The sequence below is a fragment of the Emys orbicularis genome, chromosome 10 (genome assembly GCF_028017835.1).
Source record: "Emys orbicularis isolate rEmyOrb1 chromosome 10, rEmyOrb1.hap1, whole genome shotgun sequence".
Lineage (NCBI taxonomy): Eukaryota > Metazoa > Chordata > Testudines > Emydidae > Emys > Emys orbicularis.
The window spans coordinates 70,157,593-70,179,177 of NC_088692.1; the positions used below are offsets into that span (position 1 = coordinate 70,157,593).

The following is a 21,585-nucleotide window of genomic DNA, read 5'->3' on the forward strand; positions in this document are numbered from 1 at the left end:
GACCAAATCAAGAATTGCCTCTCCTCTTGAGGGTTCCAGGACTAGCTGCTCCAAGAAGCAGTCATTTAAGGTGTCAAGAAACTTTATCTCAGCATCCCTTCCTGAGGTGACATGTACCCAGTCAATATGGGGATAGTTGAAATCCCCCATTATTATTGAGTTTTTTATTTTAATGGCCTCTCTAATCTTCCTGAGCATTTCACAGTCACTATCACCATCCTAAAGACAGGTTTCAGAGTAGCAGCCGTGTTAGTCTGTATCCGCAAAAATAACAGGAGTACTTGTGGCACCTTAGAGACTAACAAATTTATTAGAGCATAAGCTTTCGTGGGCTACAACCCACGATATGCATCCGAAGAAGTGGGTTGTAGCCCACGAAAGCTTATGCTCTAATAAATTTGTTAGTCTCTAAGGTGCCACAAGTACTCCTGTTATTATCACCATCCTGGTCAGGTGGTCTGTAATATATCCCTACTGCTATATTCTTATTAATCAAGCATAGAATTATTATCCATAGGGATTCTATGGTACAGTTTGGTTCATTTAAGCTTTTTACTTTATTTGATTCTATGCTTTCTTTCACATATAGTGCCGCTTCCCCACCAGCATGACCTGTTCTGTCCTTCTGATATATTTTCTACCCTGGTATTACTGTGTCCCATTGATTATCCTCATTCCACCACGCTTCTGTGATGCTTATTATATCAATATCCTCATTTAATACAAGGCACTCTAGTTCACCCATCTTACTATTTAGACTTTTAGCACTGGTATACAAGCACTTCAAAAACTTGTCACTTTTTAGCTGTCTGCCATTACATGATGTAATTGAATGGGACTTTTTTTCTTTTGACTGTTTCTCATCATATCCTACCTGTATTTTATCATCTTCCATCCTCTCCTCCTTATTTGGACATAGAAGGATGTAGAAGAAATAAATGGAGATTTCCTATCTCCTACATGCACACAACTTGACACATTAATTGGGAACCCAGCTATGTCTATGCCCTAGTATGTTACCCTTCTCCCTCCACTCTTTGCATAGTTACCCGCTCTGGAAATGTCTTCATACCCCACCAAATCCTGAAAAGCACTGAGTTCCCTGAACTACCAGCTTCCTCCATCTCCCTGACCCTCTCACTCACCCCAATGGGCTATGTATCTTTCTTCACACAGGGCCTAGCCTGCACCTGGATGTTGTTTGCCTTTATGCTGATTCTCCCAGAAACTTCATATGATGAAACCCAGAAGGGAGCAATGAAGCATAATTCAGAGGTCAGGGACATGGTCTCTGTGTTAGTCCACAGGTACTCTCTGACCCACCAATGGCTGCAAGGTGCAATCCTCTGAAACAATTTATTCCTACCCGAACTGCAAGCTGTAGCCCTGGAGCTGAACTTTCTCAAAAGCTGAGAGGAGGGACACTGGGGTTTTTGGTTGTCCCATTAGAGGGACAGGGACAGATCTAAGTCTGCATCCAGATCTGAACTTTCCCAAAACTTTGGGATGTTGGTTCAGCCATTCCTCCGTGTGTAGGGAGAAGGCTTTTCAAAGCCAGGATGTGAGCACACATGAACGCCGCATTTGGCATGTGGTTATGGCGCCAGCATGCCAATACTTGACCCTGTATGCTTATACTTCTATTAAAGCTAGATAAACAGTAGAACAGGTTATTCATTTAGTGTATTATTTGATGCATTTTTGCTGCTGTTCATCAAATAACATTCTCACTAAAGAGAACTTAAGCTACAGAGTTGGTCAAATTCTGCAAAGATATACATCTCTATCCCGATATAACGCTGTCCTCGGGAGCCAAAAAATCTCACTGCGTTATAGGTGAAACCGCGTTATATCAAACTTGCTTTGATCCGCCAGAGTGCGCAGCCCTGCCCCCCCGGAGCGCTGCTTTACCACATTATATCCGAATTCATGCTATATCATGTCGTGTTATATTGGGGTAGAGATGTATTTGGTGACAGTATTATCTGATGAAAAATGGTGACATTCATAAAATAATTTATTTGCCAAGTAGTAGTCAGCAAATTCTAGTTTCTTTAGCCAGCACTACTTCTTATGTTATATAAAATATATTTTATTTTTATTATTAATAACAATAATTTACATTTCAGTAGCATTTAGAGGTCAACCAGGGTCAGGACCTCAGTGTGCTATGTGCTATACAAACATATAAGTATGGTATATATGCTGTATACTGTTAACGCTTACCCATACACACACATAGACAGTATTTAAGTCCAGACTATGATACACTTACTCATTCTGATTATACCTTGAGTAGTTCAGCTACTATTTAGTGTGAGTAAGAGGATAACATTCTCTTCCAAAAAAAAAAAAAAAAAAGCAAAATACACTTTTATTTTGGATCCCTATTTTTCATGTGTTCCTTATGTAGCTAGTTGTCATCCTCGTGGTATATTGTTTATCAACTGTACAGAATATATTTGTTTTTTGTGTGATCTTTTAGAACATAGCAGTGAACCCCGGTTCAATCGAGAGAGTTACTAATGGAGATGGCACTCCAGGAGATGAAGCAACAGCCAACAAGGAAGAAGAAAGCAAAGGAGGATTTGTGAAGTTTGGATGGGTGAAAGGTGTGCTGGTGAGAGAAACCTAAACCTTCCTACCAGAAAAATATCTGTATCTTACAAAAATTAATATATCAGCAATTATCAATTACCTTAAAAAAGGGGGGTGTTGTTTGCTGCTTTTAAAAAGCCTACTCGTTTTCTGCAATGCACCTTATCAAGTTTCATAATACTGTTTGTAATTTTATAGTGATGCAAGATTATTTGTTTAAAACTTAGGTGAGATGCATGTTGAATATCTGGGGTGTGATGCTTTTCATTCGACTGTCCTGGATTGTAGGTCAAGCTGGAATTGGTATGTATTTTTTTTCAACAGCATAAAGAATAAAGGGTAGAAACTACACATGATTACAATTAATATTTAATCTGAAATTTGAGTTTGCATGTTGCACTAACTTTGGTCTTCCAAGTGTTTGCTTGCTAGGGTATAAGAGCTACTGGAATTTTCCAGACTCCCAGCCAAATTACTGCTTAGAGGGATGTGGTGTCAACTATATACACAAACATATAACAACCCCCATCTTTGGTGAAATTTGTTTTTAAAACCCTTAACAGCTCTCAACTTCATGACTGAAGCCAATTTATAATATGTATACTCATGCACAGTTGACCTTTCTACTTCACACTTTGCTAATCCATGAACCCAAACTGTCATTCACACACTATTTTTAACTACAATACAGAACCAGATACTAGTGGCACCAGGAAATATTTTAATAAAACTCAACTAAGCTTTTCAGATAAATTAACAAAGTACATTTTGTGGTGCAGGACCGTTTCTTTTTCATTGTGTCTGCATCCTATCCAACTCCCACTGAATGTAATGTAATGACTCACCAACTTCAGTGGGAGTTGGACCCTGAGGGCTCAGTCATGCATGGTAATGAGTGCTCTAACCCCCACTGAAGTCAATGGGAGATGAGTGTGCTCATCTCACCAACTCACAGAGTCTTCAGCATCTTGCAGTATCAGGCTTTTATTCAGGAATGTAAAATCATAGCATCACAGAGTTTAAGGCCGGAAGGCATCATCAGATCATTTAGTCTGATCTCCTGTACATTGCAGGCCACCAACACCACCCAGCAACAGCACACTAAACCCAACAACTGAACAACCAAAATGAAACTAAAGTATTACAGCTCACGGGAGACTAGACTATTATGTGCACAGACAAGAGAATAGCAGGGACGCAGGTGCACCAGTGCCTGAGGCCCCTGCAATGCCAGGGAAATGATTGAGATACACCCAGATAATCCTGGCAAGTGACCTACACCCACACGCTGCAGAGAAAGGCCAATTTCTTCCCAACTCCACATGTGGCAATCGTTAGACCCTGAGCATGTGAACAAGAAGCAGCCGGCCAAGCGCCTGAGAGAGAGACGGCTTGATGCCACCTCAGACACCAGGCCCACATCATCCTATGTCTCATCTCCAGCCATGGCCATCCCTGATGCTTCAGAGGAACGAGGTAAAAAAAAGCCCTCCCAGAATATATTGGGGTTGGAGAAGAAATCCTTCCTGACCCCTGCCGGCGGCCAGCTGGCACCCTGAAGAAAGACCTTTTGGAACATAAGACATAAAGCAGAAGTGAGCCCCAGGGCTGTTGAGCCCTGCCCCCCACCATCATAAGCAGCCCTGTCATACAACTGCACTCACATTTGTCCAACTCTCTCAAACTCATTAAGTTGTTTGCCCCCCACAGCTCCTATTGGGAGGCTGTACCAGAACACCATCCCCTTCCTCTAATTTGCAGCCTGCGCTGGCTCATGGCCAATTTATATCCATACGTTCTTGTGCCTTTTTAGCTTAAACAACTCTTCACCCTCCCTGGTATTTACTTCCTAATGTATTTATAGAGAACAATCGTAATCTCCTCTCAGCCTTCTCTTTGCTAGGCTAATCAAGCCAAGCACTTCCAGTCTCCTCTCAAAAGACAGGCCCTCCATTCCCCTGATTGTCCTAGTAGATCTCCTCTGTTCCTGTTCCAGTTTAAATTAATCTTTCCTGAACATGGGTGACCAGAACTGTACATAAGACCTGATGTGGAATATTACCAGTGCCTTGTACAATGGCATTAATACTTCTCTAGCTCTGTTGGAAATGCTTCTCCTAATACACCCTAGGATTGCATTTGCCTTCTTCATAGCCACATCACACTGGTGGCTCATAGTCATCCTGTGATCAACCCACAAAGCCAAGTCTCTCTCCTCCTCTGTCACTTTCAGTGTCTGGTGCAGATCATGCACAGATTTACTTGATATAAGTAAGCTTTTCAGGACAGGTCTCTCTTTTTGTTCTGTGTTTGTACAGTGCTTAGAACAATGGGGCCTTGACCGAGGCACACAGGCACTAATAGAATACAAATAATGACAGCAGTAATCTGCAGTCTCCAAAATATCAATAGCAGGTATTTTCAATTGTTGTTCTACTGGTTTTCTCTCAATATAAATTGGTATTAGAGAGGAACTTGAACCAAAACTTTGGATCGGGGATCTGACCATGCCTGATCTCTGAGGTGATTCAGAATCCAAACGTGGATGGATCTCTGGGCTGAAACAAAACCTCAGCTCCACGCACCCCCTCAAGACTTTTCAAGGGCTGAAATCTCATCTCAGGCAAAACTCCCATTGGCATCACGGAAGTTTTGCTTGAGTGAGGATTGCTAGATTGAGCCCTGAATTTGCAATTAGGAAACCTCTGTGTAACAGGTCTTCTGAAAAAAGAACATAAACATACTCAGACATAAGGTTGAAAAGGCAAGAAAGTTCCTGAAAGAAAATGGAAGAACTCTGCATATTTTTACAATGTTCCATATTTGGCTCCAGTACTCTGCCTGGCCCTGACAAAAGGGTGTTTGCTGATTTTATGATGCATACCAAATGAGGGTTTGCAGCCACAGGGTACACATAAGTGTATGCCTTGCCATGAAAACTCTGCATCTTAACATTGCCAAGACTTTGCTCCAGGGTTTCATGCAAAATTACTTTTTTAAGGGCAGTTTAGTAACTTATTGAGATCATCAAGAAGCATTACTTTGTTTTGAGGTGTGAGAATAGCCATAGGCAAGAGTAATTCATTTTAATGCAATTTATTTAACATCCATACGTCTGGGTTTCAATATAAACTTTAATCAGATCTTATCATTACTTTGCACAACAGCAGTTACAATGGCCCTGGTTTCACATTTAATTTTACAGTTGTAATTCACTAATAATCAAACCCTCCCTTCTTACTGTTTATTGGTTTGTTGTTGTTTTATTTAAATTACATCTTGTACGTAAAGCAGGTCAGTTTCATTTTTAAAATGGGACACTGAATTCTGTTTGAATAATCTCCCAATGTATTTTCTGAATATCCTATAAGCAATGAGCATTATGTCCCAAGACAAGTTATTTAAGGAGAGTAGAGATGAAGCTCATCACCACCATGGCTTGGGGATTTCACTGGGCACTGCTGCTAACATGGAAGTTAAATGAGTCAGTGAAGCTACCATCTGGGCCCCATTTATATCCCAATCATTAGAAGGGAGTAGAGAGCAAACCCTTTTCTTGCTAAGTTGTCTTGGGTACAAGCTGTTAAAGAGGAAAAAACAGGTTGAGACAAGGTTCTCTAATCATAAGAATTTATCAACTATGAAAAGAGTAGTTAAAACTGCTACTGAGAGGGTTACATTTCCAAAACCATCCTGTTAATTTGCACCTGCCATTTTGCAGCTCCCCCAAACCTTGTAGTTAGGCAGAGGTGAGAAGAGGGGCCAAGTTTGGGCCATTAGAAAATATTGCCCAAAATGTTACCATATAATAATGAAATGAATAATATTTGTAGTGTTTTGTTTTGCCTAGTTCATTTATCTCTTGCATTGTGCCTGTTGAATATTTCCTTTTTTTCTGGATTGGTAACAAATTCTGTCCAAACAGACACATCAATTGTCTAATGAGCAGAATATATAGCCCTGTTTAGCACATTTGTTTTGATAAAGTATGTTATCAAAATGTAATTGAAAAGCTCTGGAAGGTACTTTATACAAATTACAGGGAAAACGTTCAATCTATTTTGAGAGTGATGTCTCTGAATTATTCAATTTAATGAGTTAACAATTTATTAAAAAGTCAGATCGTGGCCTGCCATTCACCAGGGTGAAAAACACCCATTGGATTCAGTGGGACTTTTGTGTGCAGACTATGATAGGATATGGCCCAAGGAACTGACTTTGTATACAGAAGTGTATACCAAATAGGTGCATCCTAGGTTAAAATTAAAACTCACAAGTCAATAGTATAAGTGTGATTTATCATTTAAAATATCTAACTTCATGCTATATATCACTTATATCTCCTGCACGATGTTGCTCTGCCTTAGTGTGCTGTGATAACATGGCTATCATTTTAGAAACAAAGAACATTTGTTTGGGGATTAGATACCTATAATAATATGAAATGAAGTCAGCTATCTGATCTGAAATGAAGCCAGCAGGTAGAACTAGGGCAGATAAGTCCATACATTGTAGTACCGCTAACGGTTTGCTAGTTACAGTATCCATGTTTCAGTTCTGACAAACCATGGCCAATATTTACTGCTACAGGCTAAGTTTATGCTTCCATTTTAAAATGAAAATGCACATACCTAATGGGAGCAATAGAGTTACTGAGGCAGGAAATGCTGAAGTAGGGAAGCGTGAAGAAGTTCAGATACAATTAAGATTTCACACAGAGAAATTAGATGAAAACAGAAATACTCTTGCTGGAAGGTTGCAACTTAATACTACCGTATTTCTTAAAATTCAGAATGATAACACACAAGAACCCAAGAGAGAGAGAAAATAGACTGCTCTCTAAGGTAGCAAGGCACAGCTCACCCCACATGGCTTTAAGCTGGTTCCTTCCAGCCTGGCTGTCCGCTACTGACTCAGATAATCCAGATCACATGGCTTCCTTCAGAGCCTCCAAGCAGGAGCAGGGAATCACTGACACTTAAAGTGAAAGTTTGTCATTTTTAATCAGTTTCCAATACGCCACAGGAAGTAAAAGCAACAAAATAAGAGAAAAGCTGTTATAATATTTCTTGCCTGACTAGAAGCAGGAAAGTAGTTTGGAAGGAAAACCTCAGAAGAAGCCCTATTCTCATGAGCTTTCTAGTCCAGTTTTGCAGAGTTAAGAGAACTGCGCTGTATGGATAAGGTCCAGTAAAACACGCAAACTATCTGAACTGTAAAGAACCTCGGAACCTTTCAAGGTTCACCTTTTACTAAAATAAACCCCCAGGTATTTAATTAGTTACACGTAATTCCACAGTATGTTGAATTTTAGTTAAACAAATGGATCTCAAAGTTTACCTTTTCTGGTCCTCTTGTTAAAATGAAGATTCTCTCAGAGCCACATCCCCTCCTAATCCCAACCCAACCCTTCCCAAAGGCTTCAGCCCCAGACAGGGAGCCTGTAACCTGAGCCCCGCTGCCCAGGGCTGAAGTCCTCGGGCTTTGGCCTCGGGAGGTGGGGCTCGGGCTTCAGCCCCAGGCCCCAGCAAGTCTAAGCCAGCCTTGGCGACCCCATTAAAATGGGGCTGTGACCCACTTTGGGGTCCCGACCCACAGTTTGAGAACCGTTGATCAAGGCTAAATGTATAGCAGACACCTGACAAAGGTGCATATTTGTGTACTAATGTTATGACCAATCACTTGGTGATGGGCGCAGTATGAGAACCAAAGAAGAATAAAATGGAAACCAAATTATAACTTTTTTTTTGTTTTTCCCTATACAAGAACTTGTTCAAGATCCATGTTTTAACCCCATGACTGAAATATGGCTCTCTAAAATGCTTATAGCATGTTTACTCCAACCATCTACACAAGAAAAAAAGACATTATAACATTGCTTGGTTGCTTAATTTTTGTAGTAACAAGGGGGTGGATCAAAGAAAGACATGTGGCACCCATGCAGAGAATTGCTTTTTTATTATTATTTTTATTAGTTTCAAGAAAGTCTCTGGAGATCATAAGAGAGTCCATGACTGGACTACTTCTGTCAGAAAACATCACTGCTTGAAGACTGATGGATGCTTTGCTATTGTGATAGAAGTAGCTACATGGACCTGCTGGAATTGCTCCACAGACCATGAGTGGTCTACAAACTATCATTTCAGTTCAGAGCTCTGATTCTAGTTTGAAAGTTTAATTTAAATGATTTAGAGGAATATGGATCACAAATAAAATATTTTATCTTTTCATTACTGACAGGTCTTGGAGTTGTCATAATTCTTCTTGCCACCACAGTAACCTCAATTACTGGGTTGTCAACTTCTGCAATAGCAACTAATGGGTTTGTCCGTGGAGGTAAAATCTTTAGGGTTTCTTATGTTCTCAAGACTCAAAAAGGTTTAATTATATTCTTATGAGAGAAACCAGAGGTCGTATTCCCTAAAATACCACCACCACTAAGGATAAACCAAACTGGACACCTAGAACCCAGATGAATCAGCAGGTAATACATCTAGCCAACACTATCCACAATTTTAGAATGTTTGAGTTGTCATTTTAATAAATCCCAGTTTCACTTCAGTTTGTAAAGTACGTTTCAGATGTTCCTGTCTGAGACTGGAGGAGGAATGGATTCCACTTTGTCCTGGAGTTCTTTTGTTCTTACTCTTTTAATAGATCATTCTTATTCAGAGCATTTCAGGTTGCATTTCCTTGGAGAGAGTGAATATTACGAGCCTCATTCCTTTAGCTTAAAGGCTGATGCAGATTGATGGATACATTAACTTTTATCACTTCCTGTACATTTCCTTATAAAATCCTTTTACATTTCAGGTGCTTCTTGGAACATAAGTGATTACTCTTGGTGCAATACCAAAGTCTAGTACATTTCAGGTACTTCATGAAACTTGTATCTAAAAGTTTAGTGCATTTCAGGGTCTTGAAGGTACACCGGGTGTTTCCCCCACAGTGGATGATGGTGATTTCTAACTACAGGATTCAAGTGCTGAGCAGGTATTTAGGTTGAATATATTCTTTTTGGGATTTTTCAGGTCTTGGAATCATGGCTATTATGCTGAGTGTGGTAGTAACAACATTAACAGGTATCTCAATGTCTGCCATTTGCACTAATGGAGTAGTAAGAGGAGGTACGTAAATATAACTATATGGAAAATATGGAAATCTGCAGGGATGATTTAGAATAAAATGGAGAGATTGTAATGGTGTTAGCTCAGTACAGTAAAGCAAAGAGAAATCAAAATATAAAAGTTTTGGGTGATCTCTTTTACTGAGATAACTCCAAATAACAACATGTCTCTTCAGGAGATTTTAAAACATTCTGACATTAAACACTATGGTTCATTATGATAGAAGGAACTATTTAATTGATTGACTGAGGTTCCACCTATGTAGAAATGCAAAAACTTTAAAGACTTTATGGCTTAACTCTGTGGACTATTTAAGGACTGTATTGTGCATGTTTGTATCTTGGCGAATGAATTTTTACGCTGACAACGGGAGGACCCAGGTAAGGAAAAATCCTTTCAGCGGTGATGTTTTCTTTCTAGCATCTGTGTTTTAATTATATACCATTAGTGGCTGGTTTGCATACCAAATAATACATGCTAAAAAGATATTAATGATTCCAATAGCTAGTCATTTTCAATACTTAATATTTGAAATTCTACAGTAAGTTCCAAAAGCTGAATTTTTGCAAACTTTTTTCTGGGCCCATCCACATGCAAATTTGCTCCTTCTATTAATAGGGCAAATCCTCAAGCAAAAAACAAAACTCCTAGTGGTATGGCTCACATGAGTAAGGCAAGCAAGATCTGGCAATAGCTGAATTATGTTAAAGCAACAGTCTCTTCTGTTGGCAGGTGGTGCTTACTATCTTATCTCAAGAAGTTTAGGACCTGAATTTGGAGGCTCAATCGGACTTATCTTTGCCTTTGCCAATGCTGTAGCAGTAGCCATGTATGTAGTTGGATTTGCTGAAACTGTTGTAGAGCTTCTTAAGGTAAATATGAAAGTATATTTATAGCATGTGGTTAAACCAGGGAATTCTGTCAACTTTTCTAACTGCTTCAGTTTTTGGCTCTTATTTAGATCTCTCTAAATGGACCACGAATCCTACTTAATAAGATTTCCCATCACTTCTAACTTATATCAGAAGCGTTTTTTACAGTGCTACAAGAGCTCCAAAATCACTAAAGGGAATAGGTTCCTAATTAGTCAACCAGTAGTCTCAACTACTAAGGCCCAACTAGCACAGGAAATCATTAACCCCTGAAACTGTTTAAGCTAATTTACGCATCCCATTCTATTTTACCTGGTTGTCTGATTTATCCAGCTGATCATATACACTGTGTTCTTACCCTTTCCAGAGCAGTGGTGCATTGATGGTGGATGAATCCAATGACATCAGAATAATAGGCTCCATTACTGTAGTTGTTCTTTTAGGCATTTCTATGGCTGGTATGGAATGGGAAGCAAAGGTAAGCTTTAAAAGTTATGTATAAATAAGTATTATTACACTGCAGAACGTGTTATATAAGCATAAAACAAGGGTTTGGGGGTTGAGATCTACGTGGTTTGAGCATTGGCCTGCTAAACCCAGGGTTGTGAGTTCAATCCTTGAGGGGGCCATTCAGGGATCTGGGAGCAAAGATCTGTCTGGGGATTGGTCCTGCTTTGAGCAGGGGGTTGGACTAGATGACCTCCTGAGGTCTCTTCCAACCCTGATATTCTATGATATGACAGGTGGGAATTTCAAAAGTACTCAACATTAGCTTCCCAGCTCCCTTTGAAGTCAATGAGAGTTAGCTATTGATGTCAGTGGAAGCAGAGTTAGGCCGCAGGCTCCCTCTTTTCCTCACACCGAAATTTGTGGGGGAAGACGAGTTTTGTGTTCTGCAGGCAGTTTAATTTTATTTGTTTTTGTAATTTATGGCAGGATCATCTATAGCCTTAGGTATTTTTTTTATAGCTCTATAGAAAAATAATAAAAATAATACACAGTCTAGCCATGCTACTCTGTGTAGGATACTGGCCCCAAAGTGGGTCGTTATATTGCTATCCATTCATTACCCTCTAAGGATTCATGCCTTCCTGTCTACTGTTTGAATGTTAAAAATCTCAGTCACGTTTATTAATGGGAAAACACCCATAAAATAAAGGAAATGTTACAGCTAAGAGACTGGAATGTACCTGTCAAAATCAGATCCAGAATAGCAACCTTATCTTTATGTTCTGCTGTGAGGGGAATTTAGAGCTACTTGTAAGAGTGGTCAATTAGACATATAATACCCATGATGTAACAACGCCCTGAAACTAAACAAACAATATAAAATGTTTTAATCTAAATATTTATCCATCAGCTGTTTCATTTTTCCTTTTCTTGTAAAGGAAGCAAACTACAATATAAAGCAGGAGTCATAACTTTCTATATTTCATATCCATTCCTTGTTACAAAATATTCGTTATTGTCATAGAACTTAAGGCAGTTTGTCTATTTAGTCATCTTGATTATTGAATCATCTGCCCAAGCAGTGGCTGAGTGTGTTCTAATATTGCAGAAATTTGAAATACATCATAAGTAATACATAAATACCACTACATACATAATTACCACCATATTCAAAACAAAAAAGAGTCCACTAGTAAAATGCTTTTGTCTCTGTTAACAGGCTCAAGTAATTCTTCTGGTCATTCTTCTTATTGCCATTGCAAATTTCTTCATTGGGACAGTCATTCCGACCAGCAACGAAAAGAAGGCCAGAGGCTTTTTTAATTACCAAGGCAAGTGTTGCTATGACCAAATAATATAAAATAAATTAATATTTTCGGCCCAGTCCTGCAGCCTTTAGTTCTGCAAAATTCCCGTTGATAAATGCTATAAGATCAGGCTCTTTTATCCAAATATAAATGAGCATGTAAACTAAGGGAACCCATTTTTTTTAAAAAATATATTTCTGGGTGACTGGTTTGAGTCCATTTTTATTTTTGAACCTGTGAATGCCTCTGAAGCTGACACACTGGCAGTAGCGGTTTGAGCCATTTATATGTGGGCACATGGTTTTGTCTATTTTAATCTGAACCTGGAACACGCCTGTTATTTCATTACTGAGCTGTAGTTCTGTGATCTGGAGACATGTGCACTGTAGCAAACTAGAGTGAGATGATCAAATTCACCTCACTTATGAGCTAAAACAGATTGGAACCCAGTCTTCCAGAGGAGAAGGGCTAGTTCATTTACCTACTTCATCATGTCACTTCAGAATCAAGTCTTGGTGATATGTTTAATTTTAATTTGTATTTGCAGCCTCAATATTTGCAGAAAATTTTGGACCAGATTTCAGAGGTGAAGGATTTTTCTCGGTCTTTGCCATTTTTTTCCCAGCAGCTACTGGCATTCTCGCAGGGGCCAATATCTCAGGAGATCTGGAGGTATGGATTTTATTTACTTCATAATACTGGTTAGGCTACGGAAGGGCAAGGATGAATAAGATACAAAATTATTAATCAACACTATATTCAGTTTCAACACACAAATAATTCCATGAGGCAAAATTTTCATTTTTAAATGTGTTTTATTATCTAAGCACATCAGTTCCCGTTTTCCTTTTAACGTAATACAGCTATGTATTAAAAATTACTTAATTTAAATTAGGTGTTTCAATAACCCAAAATAACATAACATTAACAGATCCATTATGGAAATTAGCTGTATAATTCCATTACAATTGCTTCGCTAATTCCCCTTATATCAGACTGAAAAGTATACCATAAAACTCAAGTTTACACCCATAAAAACAAGGAAATGGAAAGCTCATGTGAAAAAAAGAGTTTTTTGGTAAAACCAATAGGAGACCAGACCCTTAAGTGTTTCCTCTTTACCCTTGCAACCAATATAAATTATTTTAGGTCACTAACTTTTCAGTCACTAAATTTTCAATTAAATGTTTCCAATATTTAAGCAAACTGGTAAATCAAGGATTTGGTTTTAGCTTTAACTATGAGTGCCATCTAGTTTTTATGGCTTTATATTAGCTATTTACTGATACGTAATATTATAGCGGATTGAATCGTACTTGCGAAATACAAAAAATCGGGGCTTTTCTGGCTTTGTGAAGCACCTGATGAAACAGTCACAATACTTGTGAAGCTATTCAGTACTCAGTAATATTCAAAGAATATCAGAAACAAACCAACGACCGTCTGTGGAGTATTTGTGAAGCATCAGTTGTTTGGATTTAGAATTTGAGTTATAAAAATGGTCTCCCAAATATTCTAGTGGGTGGGACACCCATAAATTAAATGTTAAATAAAGTTCTTGAGCCTTATCATGCAGTCTGGTTTTGTGGATGTATGACTGTTAAAGTGCTCAACTCCAGTCAAATTGATTTGATACGCAAGTATTTGCAAAACATCCACGAACTGGTCCAGTTCGATGTAAGGGCCAGTTGTGTCACCCTTACTCACACTGAGCAGTGTCGTAGACTCATCATCTTTAAGGCCTGAAGAGACCATCAAGATCATCTTGTCTGTCCTCCGGCACATTGAAGGCCACGGAAGCTCACCTGCCCACTCCTCCAATAGGCCCATACCCTCTGACTGAATTACTGACGGCCTCAAATCTTGAGCTAAAGATTTCAAGTTATAGAGAATCCACCATTTACTCTAGTTTAAACCAACAAATGACCTGTGCCCCATGCTTCAGAGGAAGGCGAACCTCCCCTCCCGACCAGGGTCTCTGCTCCAAAAGCTTGGGTTGCCTTTGTTTTACTGGGGCTGCTTTTGAAGCCAGATGCTACTCAATAGGAGTAAGCATGATAGCGTCCAGCCAATAGCATTTGTGATGGATTTCTTTTTTTACATGATTTTAGACTGGGAGCATTCTGTTGAGACTGAACCAGGCCCTTCTCATCCCAGCTGAGAGAATCCCCATTATTTCATCAAACCTAGTGTCCACAAGAAAAGCAGCTGCTTTGATTTAGGCCTTTGCCTGGCAGGCCACTAATGTGAAAGGAATCACAAATATCTCAGTAGAGCTTCCACAGCAGCATCTCTTCCTTCCCAGACAATGTGGAGTTCTCTCCACAGATCTCGGGAACCACTCAGGAACTAGGACAGGGTGGGGAGTGAATTGATTGGTGGGACACATAACATTCCCACTCCACATCAGCCCTACAGAGGCCCTGGCTGTATGGATGCTTCCATAGCCCCCATCCACATTGGGAATCCCCCACTGTCCATGCTTAGATGCATCAAGAGCGATCTAATGAAATTAACGAGCCTAAAGAGAAACCTGAAACACAACATAAGCTATAGTTTAAAATTTAGAAGTAGACAAACTAAACTGCCTCTAAAGTTTGTAGCAAACCATTATAAGGTCATGTCTCTGAAACAGGCAGTCATTCATTCATTCAAGAAGGGCTTGATCCAAAATTCATTGATGTCCGTGAGAGTCTGCTTTGACTTCAAGGGCTTTAGCTCAGACCCTGAAAGGGTGATGGCATATTGAGAAAATGTCCTTCTAGTTAGTGTTTTAAGATTGCAGCATAAGATCCCACCTATACAATGGCTACTTGACACATGAACACTGGGATGGCATGCGTTAAAAGCCATAAAGACTGAAGGTTAAAGATTCATATGCAACTGAAGTGATTTGTTTGGGGATTTTTAGCCCAGTGAAACTTTACTACATTAATTCTTGTTTGATAATGTTAAAAGTTAACATATTAAGTCATTCATCCACATTACACACAATGACTTGCTAAATTTCATTTGGAAAAACAAATTCTTTAAGTAAATAAAAAAAAATCCTCACTAAACCAATTTAAAAAGAAAACTAACAAAAAATTGCTTTCTAGGCTGAACAAGTATATACCAAGTTATCGCCCGCAAGAATTTTTTACGGTATTAAAATCTCCTAAAAATCATAATTAATAATGGAATGTCTTAGAGCCCTTTATCCACCGAAGCATGAACAGTGCTGATATAGTTTTCAGTTACAGTTTATAAAAGAAATGCTGACCCAACACACTTGCCTCTCCCAGCAATAACACACAGCAGACTTTTCCTGAATAATCTAATGCAGTGGGTCTCAAACTTTTTTACTGGCAACCCCTTTTGCACAGCAAGCCTCTGAGTGCGACCCCCCTTATAAATCAAAAACACTTTTTATATATTTAACACCATTATAAATGCTGGAGGCAAAGCGGGGTTTGGGGTGGAGGCTGACAGCTCGTGACCCCCCATGTAATAACCTCACGACCCCCTGAGGGGTCCCGACCCCCAGTTTGAGAACCCCTGATCTAATGTAAAAGTAAAAGCAACCTGAAAGGTAGGAGCTCACTTTGGACATAACTCAGGATTATGAGTTTCCAACAGTAATAGTAGTGTCTTTCTTTCAAAATGACTGTTTACCCTAATCTTAGGGCTGGTCCACACTAACCCCCCAGTTCGAACTAAGATACGCAACTTGTATCTTAGTTCGAACTACAAGGTACTTACCGCGGGTCCACACGCGGCAGGCAGGCTCCCCTGTCGACTCCGCGTACTCCTCTCGCGGAGCAGGAGTACCAGTGTCGACGGCGAGCACTTCCGGGATCGATTTATCGCGTCTAGACAAGACGCGATAAATCAATCCCAGAAGATCGATTGCTTACCGCCGAACCCGGAGGTAAGTATAGACGTACCCTTACTGGCTAACTGAATTGTACAATGAGATGGGTAGTTTGGGTGAGTGCTTAAAGCAGGAGATTAAGGGCCACTGTTGTGTTGGTGCAAAGGGGACTTTAAGTTACACTAAATGTACAGCTAGGGAGTCTCACAGTGTGGCACTGCCCTAAATGGAGTTCTGGACCTGCAGTGCCTCCTTTGCAGCACTCAGGGGAGAGGGATGGTGCCACAGAAGTGTCTGACTCCACCCGCATGCTGGAGAGTGAGTTCCTTGTACAGATCTAACTGGTAACAATTTCTCCCTCCCCAAAATATTTTCATATCACAAAGTGGCAGCACCAAAACTTGCTAACTTGTAAGTAATCACAGTACAAACTCTTAATTTACAAATATATAAAGGACTCACAGCAATTTTTGCAATTACAATTTTTAAGGACCCACAAGCTGCTATACCCAAAGGAACAATGTTGGCCATTCTGATTACAACTGTTGCCTACCTAGGAGTTGCAATATGTGTAGGTAAGTAGTGAACATCTGTTTTGTGTCACAATTAATATAGTTAAGTAGGTTTAGAGCTGTATATGCATATGAATGGTCAACCTCATCATCACTTTTGATCTGGAGGATTTGCTATATAGTAAGACAGCTGTTTTGGCTTTATAGTATTTAAAAAACAAAACAAACCATTCAACAAAAACAAAAATCTCCATGTGGCATCTGGGTGGAATTTGAGCAAATGTGAGCTTACGTATGGGTAGAGAGATTCTTTTTATATTATAAAGAAACTCCACAATGCCAAATGATTCAGCAACAAAGACCATCCATGTACAGTACATAAGAACAAACTGGTTTGGTAGTAAAGGGTAGGAGAAGTACCACAAATCAATGTGCTCATGATTTTGCTCCTCTGTCACATGAAAGTTCTCCAAGTGGCCTCCAGCTGCTCTCCTGCTGGCATTACTGCACACACAAGTGACAGAGTTACATGCAAACTCTGAATCTTCACATCTCAAGACAGGAAAAAATCAATTAATTCCCCGAAGAAGAAATGTTAGGCCACAAGGTGTCCTATGGCACTGGAGTTTGGAAATGACAGTTCAACAAAACAGACACAGGATAGAACACAGGCTTGTACTGCAGGCATCATCTGTGTAAGACAAACATCCAATTAAATTCTTATTACAAAGGGTGCAATTAATCTTTGATCAAGAAATAAAGGTTTCTTTCCACTTTAACAGTGCTTCAGCAACTAATCATAGAATATCAGGGTTGGAAGGGCCCGCAGGAGGTCATCTAGTCCACCCTCCTGCTCAAAGCAGGACCAATCCCGAGACAGATTTTTACCCCAGTTCCCTAAATGGCCCCCTCAAAGACTGAGCTCACAACCCTGAGTTTAGCAGGCCAATGCTCAAACCACTGAGCTATCCCTCCTGCAAGAAACAATTTAGTAAGTGGCACTCTTCCCCTCTGAATATGTGCCCTAGCATGTACTAGGGCTCTGTGGGAAACTTCCTTTCAAAGGAGAGAGAAAAGAAAAGTCTTCCAACATTCTGGGTGTTGGTACTTTATGCAAAAGTAGATGTGCTGTACCTCTTGCCCTAGCCATATTCAAACTCTGGTAACTGCATTCTGTGTACCTGCATTCCCCCTGCAATTTCAGTTTCAGAATTCAGAAAGCAAAATCTGCTTTAAACCTGTGTAATGTGGCTCTGTTCTGTTAAGCAGTTGCTGCACTTCAACCCCAGAGGGGGCTACATTTCAGTGGTGGATGTGGTCATTTCTGTTCAGTTTGTAGATTGGCTTGCTACATATAGAATGGCATTTTGGGATCCTTAAACCATTTTTGTTTGGATATGTTTGAAAAAACTGTATAAACTTTCACATTAGCAGCTAAAGCTGTTGAGATCAGAGCTCCATAAGTTCACTTCATGTGTTTCTTCCTTCTTCTGGGGGGAACAAACAAAAAGAGAGTGAACATAAATATCATTAGTAACAAAGAGACTTTGGACCAAATTCTCAGCCCAGGTAAATCAGTATAACTCTATTGACTTCAATGGAGCTACAATGTTTTAAACAGCAGCTGAGGATCCGGACCTATGAAGCCAGTGGGAACCTTGGTTAGGCAAGAAATGTATGCTCAGACCCTAAACTGTTTGGCAACATGATTGTCTTTGAATACTGGTAGTTTTAGAAGGGCCATAGATGGACCTTTTACTTCACTACATCAATTCCAAGTTAATTCAGATAATTTTCTGCTGATCGCCAAATTACCTAGTGTTCCACTCCCATGAGTAAGGCAGTCCCCTTCTCCCCCACTGGCCAAGTTCACAATCCAGAGAAGTGAACTTATCCTACTGAAAAGCAATACTCTGTGGGATAAAACTGAAGCAGTCCATGCAGGCTAAGCTCCAAAGTATGGGGGGGACATTCTTCTGTTGTCACAAGAAAGGGAAATAATCACATGCTGTTTTTTCCCCAGCTGCGTGTGTTGTACGTGATGCTACTGGGAACATCAATGACACAGTTGTATCTGGAATGAACTGTAATGGATCCTCTGCCTGTACCCTTGGCTATGACTTTTCCAGCTGTAAAGCCCAGGAATGTCATTATGGGCTGATGAACAATTTCCAGGTTTTAACGTGTTTTATTTATATAATGTGCAAAATCATAAACAATACAAGCACACACAACGATACACACACATATATAAACCCACAAACTTTATTTACTGACAGTTAAGGCTGCATCAAGACACACGCCCCTAACTCAAAACCTGAAAACCATAGAAATAAACTACAAAGAGATAAGTCTCCTGCATTGCTTGCCACTTTCACATTGCCTACAACACTCCATAAGGCTTTTTAGCTTTACCTCCAAAAGATACTAAAAAGCAGTCCATGCCCCTGCATCATGAAACTGACACTCTAGCGAAAAGCCTTAAGTGACCTTAGCTGCTTCTATATCAGGAGATCAGAACACCTGACTGCCACACATTCCATACATTTGAGAAGTTATTTTGCCTTAAAGTTGCTGAGGTCACTGTTAAGGTTTTATGCTGATTGTAATGGGAGTTAGGCACCTAAATACCTTTAAAGATTTGGCTCTTAGTCTTTCTGTGCCTCAGTTTCCAAACTGTAAACGGAGATAATGTTATTTCCTTACCTCACGGGGGGTTTTGCAAATAAATACAGATGAGGTGCTGAGGTACTTTGGTAACTGCGACCCTATAAATAGCTATGATGGATAGGTGTATCCTATTCACGAGCCTGACAGTTCTTTACTTTTGTTGCTTCTAAAGGTTATGAGCATGGTTTCCGGCTTTGGTCCTCTAATCACTGCAGGAATCTTTTCTGCGACCCTCTCATCAGCTCTAGCCTCACTTGTCAGTGCACCCAAGGTTTTCCAGGTACAATAAAGAGCATCAATTTCCTTCTACCCTACTTTGCTCCCAAGATATGTAATTAGCTGAACTATATCTTCTTCCCAGCAGTGATATCAAATATTTTAGAAAGGTCTTATTTTACTATCGGAAGAGGCATGGCATACTAATCTGAGCATGGGATTGAGAGGCAAGAGCTGTGGGGTTCCTGCGTTTAAATCCCAGCTCTGCTACAGACTTGCTGTGTGATTTAGACAGGTCACTAATTTGTGCCTCAGTTTCCCCCATTTAACTACCTCTCATGGGTCTTGTGAGACTTATCTGGTAAGTGTCTGTAACACACAGAGTGAGTGTTAAGCATCACTGATTTTATTTAGCTACTGTACTCTAGGGGGTTGATTATCACCTTATTTCAGTGCTTAGATATCATGATGATAAACATCTTTGAAATAGATAGATACAATTATTTCTTACTAGAGCATGTGTCATTTTGGGTCAGCTTTCCCTAGTATGAAATAACTTTTTCTAATGCAAAAAGTACTATTAAATTCTGATTTATCTCCCAGGCTCTTTGCAAGGATAACATCTACAAAGCACTCCACTTCTTTGCTAAAGGACATGGGAAGAACAACGAACCACTCAGAGGATACGTTCTGACTTTCATTATTGCTATGGCATTCATTCTGATTGGTTTGTATATTTGTTCCAATTGCTTGCTATAATTTAGAAACAAATAACTGAGAATTTAAATTCATTTTCATAAAAATATCTACTATTGAATCCCTCTCCATCTTGGCATTTAATTTAATGTGTTTTTAATTCATTTCATTTTGCAAGAAAGTAAAAAGTGCAACGAGTGCAGAAAGCATTTTACGTTGCCACTGGTTATTAATGCATCCTATTCTTAAATCATTAATTAAACACAGTTGCTAATTGGTGTGCTCACCAACCAATGGTTGAGCTAGTTCTGGCCACACATTACTCTTGACCCACCTAACTGTGGCTCAAGGCAAGAACATTTGTTATTTTGGCCACTGACCTCCTTCTATCAAATCCTCAAAGCAAACACTCAGGGCAAAAGAATCTTAACTGAATCCATTGATGAAATGTTTGCTGTACAAGGAATAGGTGAGACATTAACATCCACTTTAGAGGTGCCAGTATTAAGTTATAGTGAGAAGCAAAAGTAATACTGAAATTGTATAAATCAGATATTTTAATATTTAGCTCCAGGCCAGAGAAATCTATAAACTGGTTAAGAAATTGTATGGGGCTTGATTATACTCCCACTGAAAGCAATGGCAAAAATTCCTTTATCCTCAGATGAAGTAGGACCAGGCCCATAATGTGAACAGGAAACATAAGTGAACTATGGCAATTTGTTATTACTGTCATTATGGTGTTATTTTCAAAGGTGCTAAACACCCACGGCTCCAATTGATTTCAATGGGAGAGGTACATGCTCATCACCTTAGGAAATCTGGCACAGACACTTCTTCATACACTTTCCATTTGGCATTAATTTCAAATCTCTTTTAAGTACTATACAAACCAAACTGATTTTGCAAACCTTCCACACAGAAAAGTCCCACTGACTTCTGCACAAGCTCACAGCAGTGGTCCTTGGAGATTCCCACTATTGCTTTCCAGTATTTATTTGATCATTATTAGCAGCAGTTTGGGATGTCTGGAATTTTTGAAGTTAATTTTATAAGACTTCAAATTCAAGCTGTGTGACGTGTTGTTTTAGAATGTCTCTTAAAAAGCAAAGAAAATAAATTCACCATCACCCTTTTGCTTTTAAGACATGCATCAACTGCTCAATTACATTTTTAAAATACTTAAACCAAAATTAAAGGCCAGATTGTGATTCCTTTCCATTGAATAGTCCCTTACATCACAAGTAGCGTCATTAAAGTCAATTATATCATTTGTGGAGTCAT

The 21,585-nt window shown here is 39.4% G+C and overlaps 1 protein-coding gene across 2 annotated transcripts in view; it reads left to right on the forward strand.

Annotated features, from left to right (window-relative positions):
• The window catches only part of SLC12A1 (solute carrier family 12 member 1), a 63,357-nt gene that overhangs the window by 9,014 nt on the left and 32,758 nt on the right, over positions 1–21,585 (forward strand). The window contains exons 2-12 of one of the 2 annotated variants that reach the window (XM_065412665.1): positions 2,486–2,620; positions 2,826–2,901; positions 8,839–8,934; positions 10,458–10,597; positions 10,965–11,075; positions 12,267–12,378; positions 12,902–13,026; positions 16,698–16,782; positions 18,743–18,894; positions 19,562–19,669; positions 20,209–20,332. In XM_065412665.1, coding sequence (XP_065268737.1) covers positions 2,486–2,620; positions 2,826–2,901; positions 8,839–8,934; positions 10,458–10,597; positions 10,965–11,075; positions 12,267–12,378; positions 12,902–13,026; positions 16,698–16,782; positions 18,743–18,894; positions 19,562–19,669; positions 20,209–20,332 — 1,264 coding nt within the window. Of the gene's footprint in view, positions 1–2,485; positions 2,621–2,825; positions 2,902–8,838; positions 8,935–9,629; positions 9,726–10,457; positions 10,598–10,964; positions 11,076–12,266; positions 12,379–12,901; positions 13,027–16,697; positions 16,783–18,742; positions 18,895–19,561; positions 19,670–20,208; positions 20,333–21,585 lie in introns of both variants that reach the window. The other variant, XM_065412666.1, reaches the window with a different exon arrangement.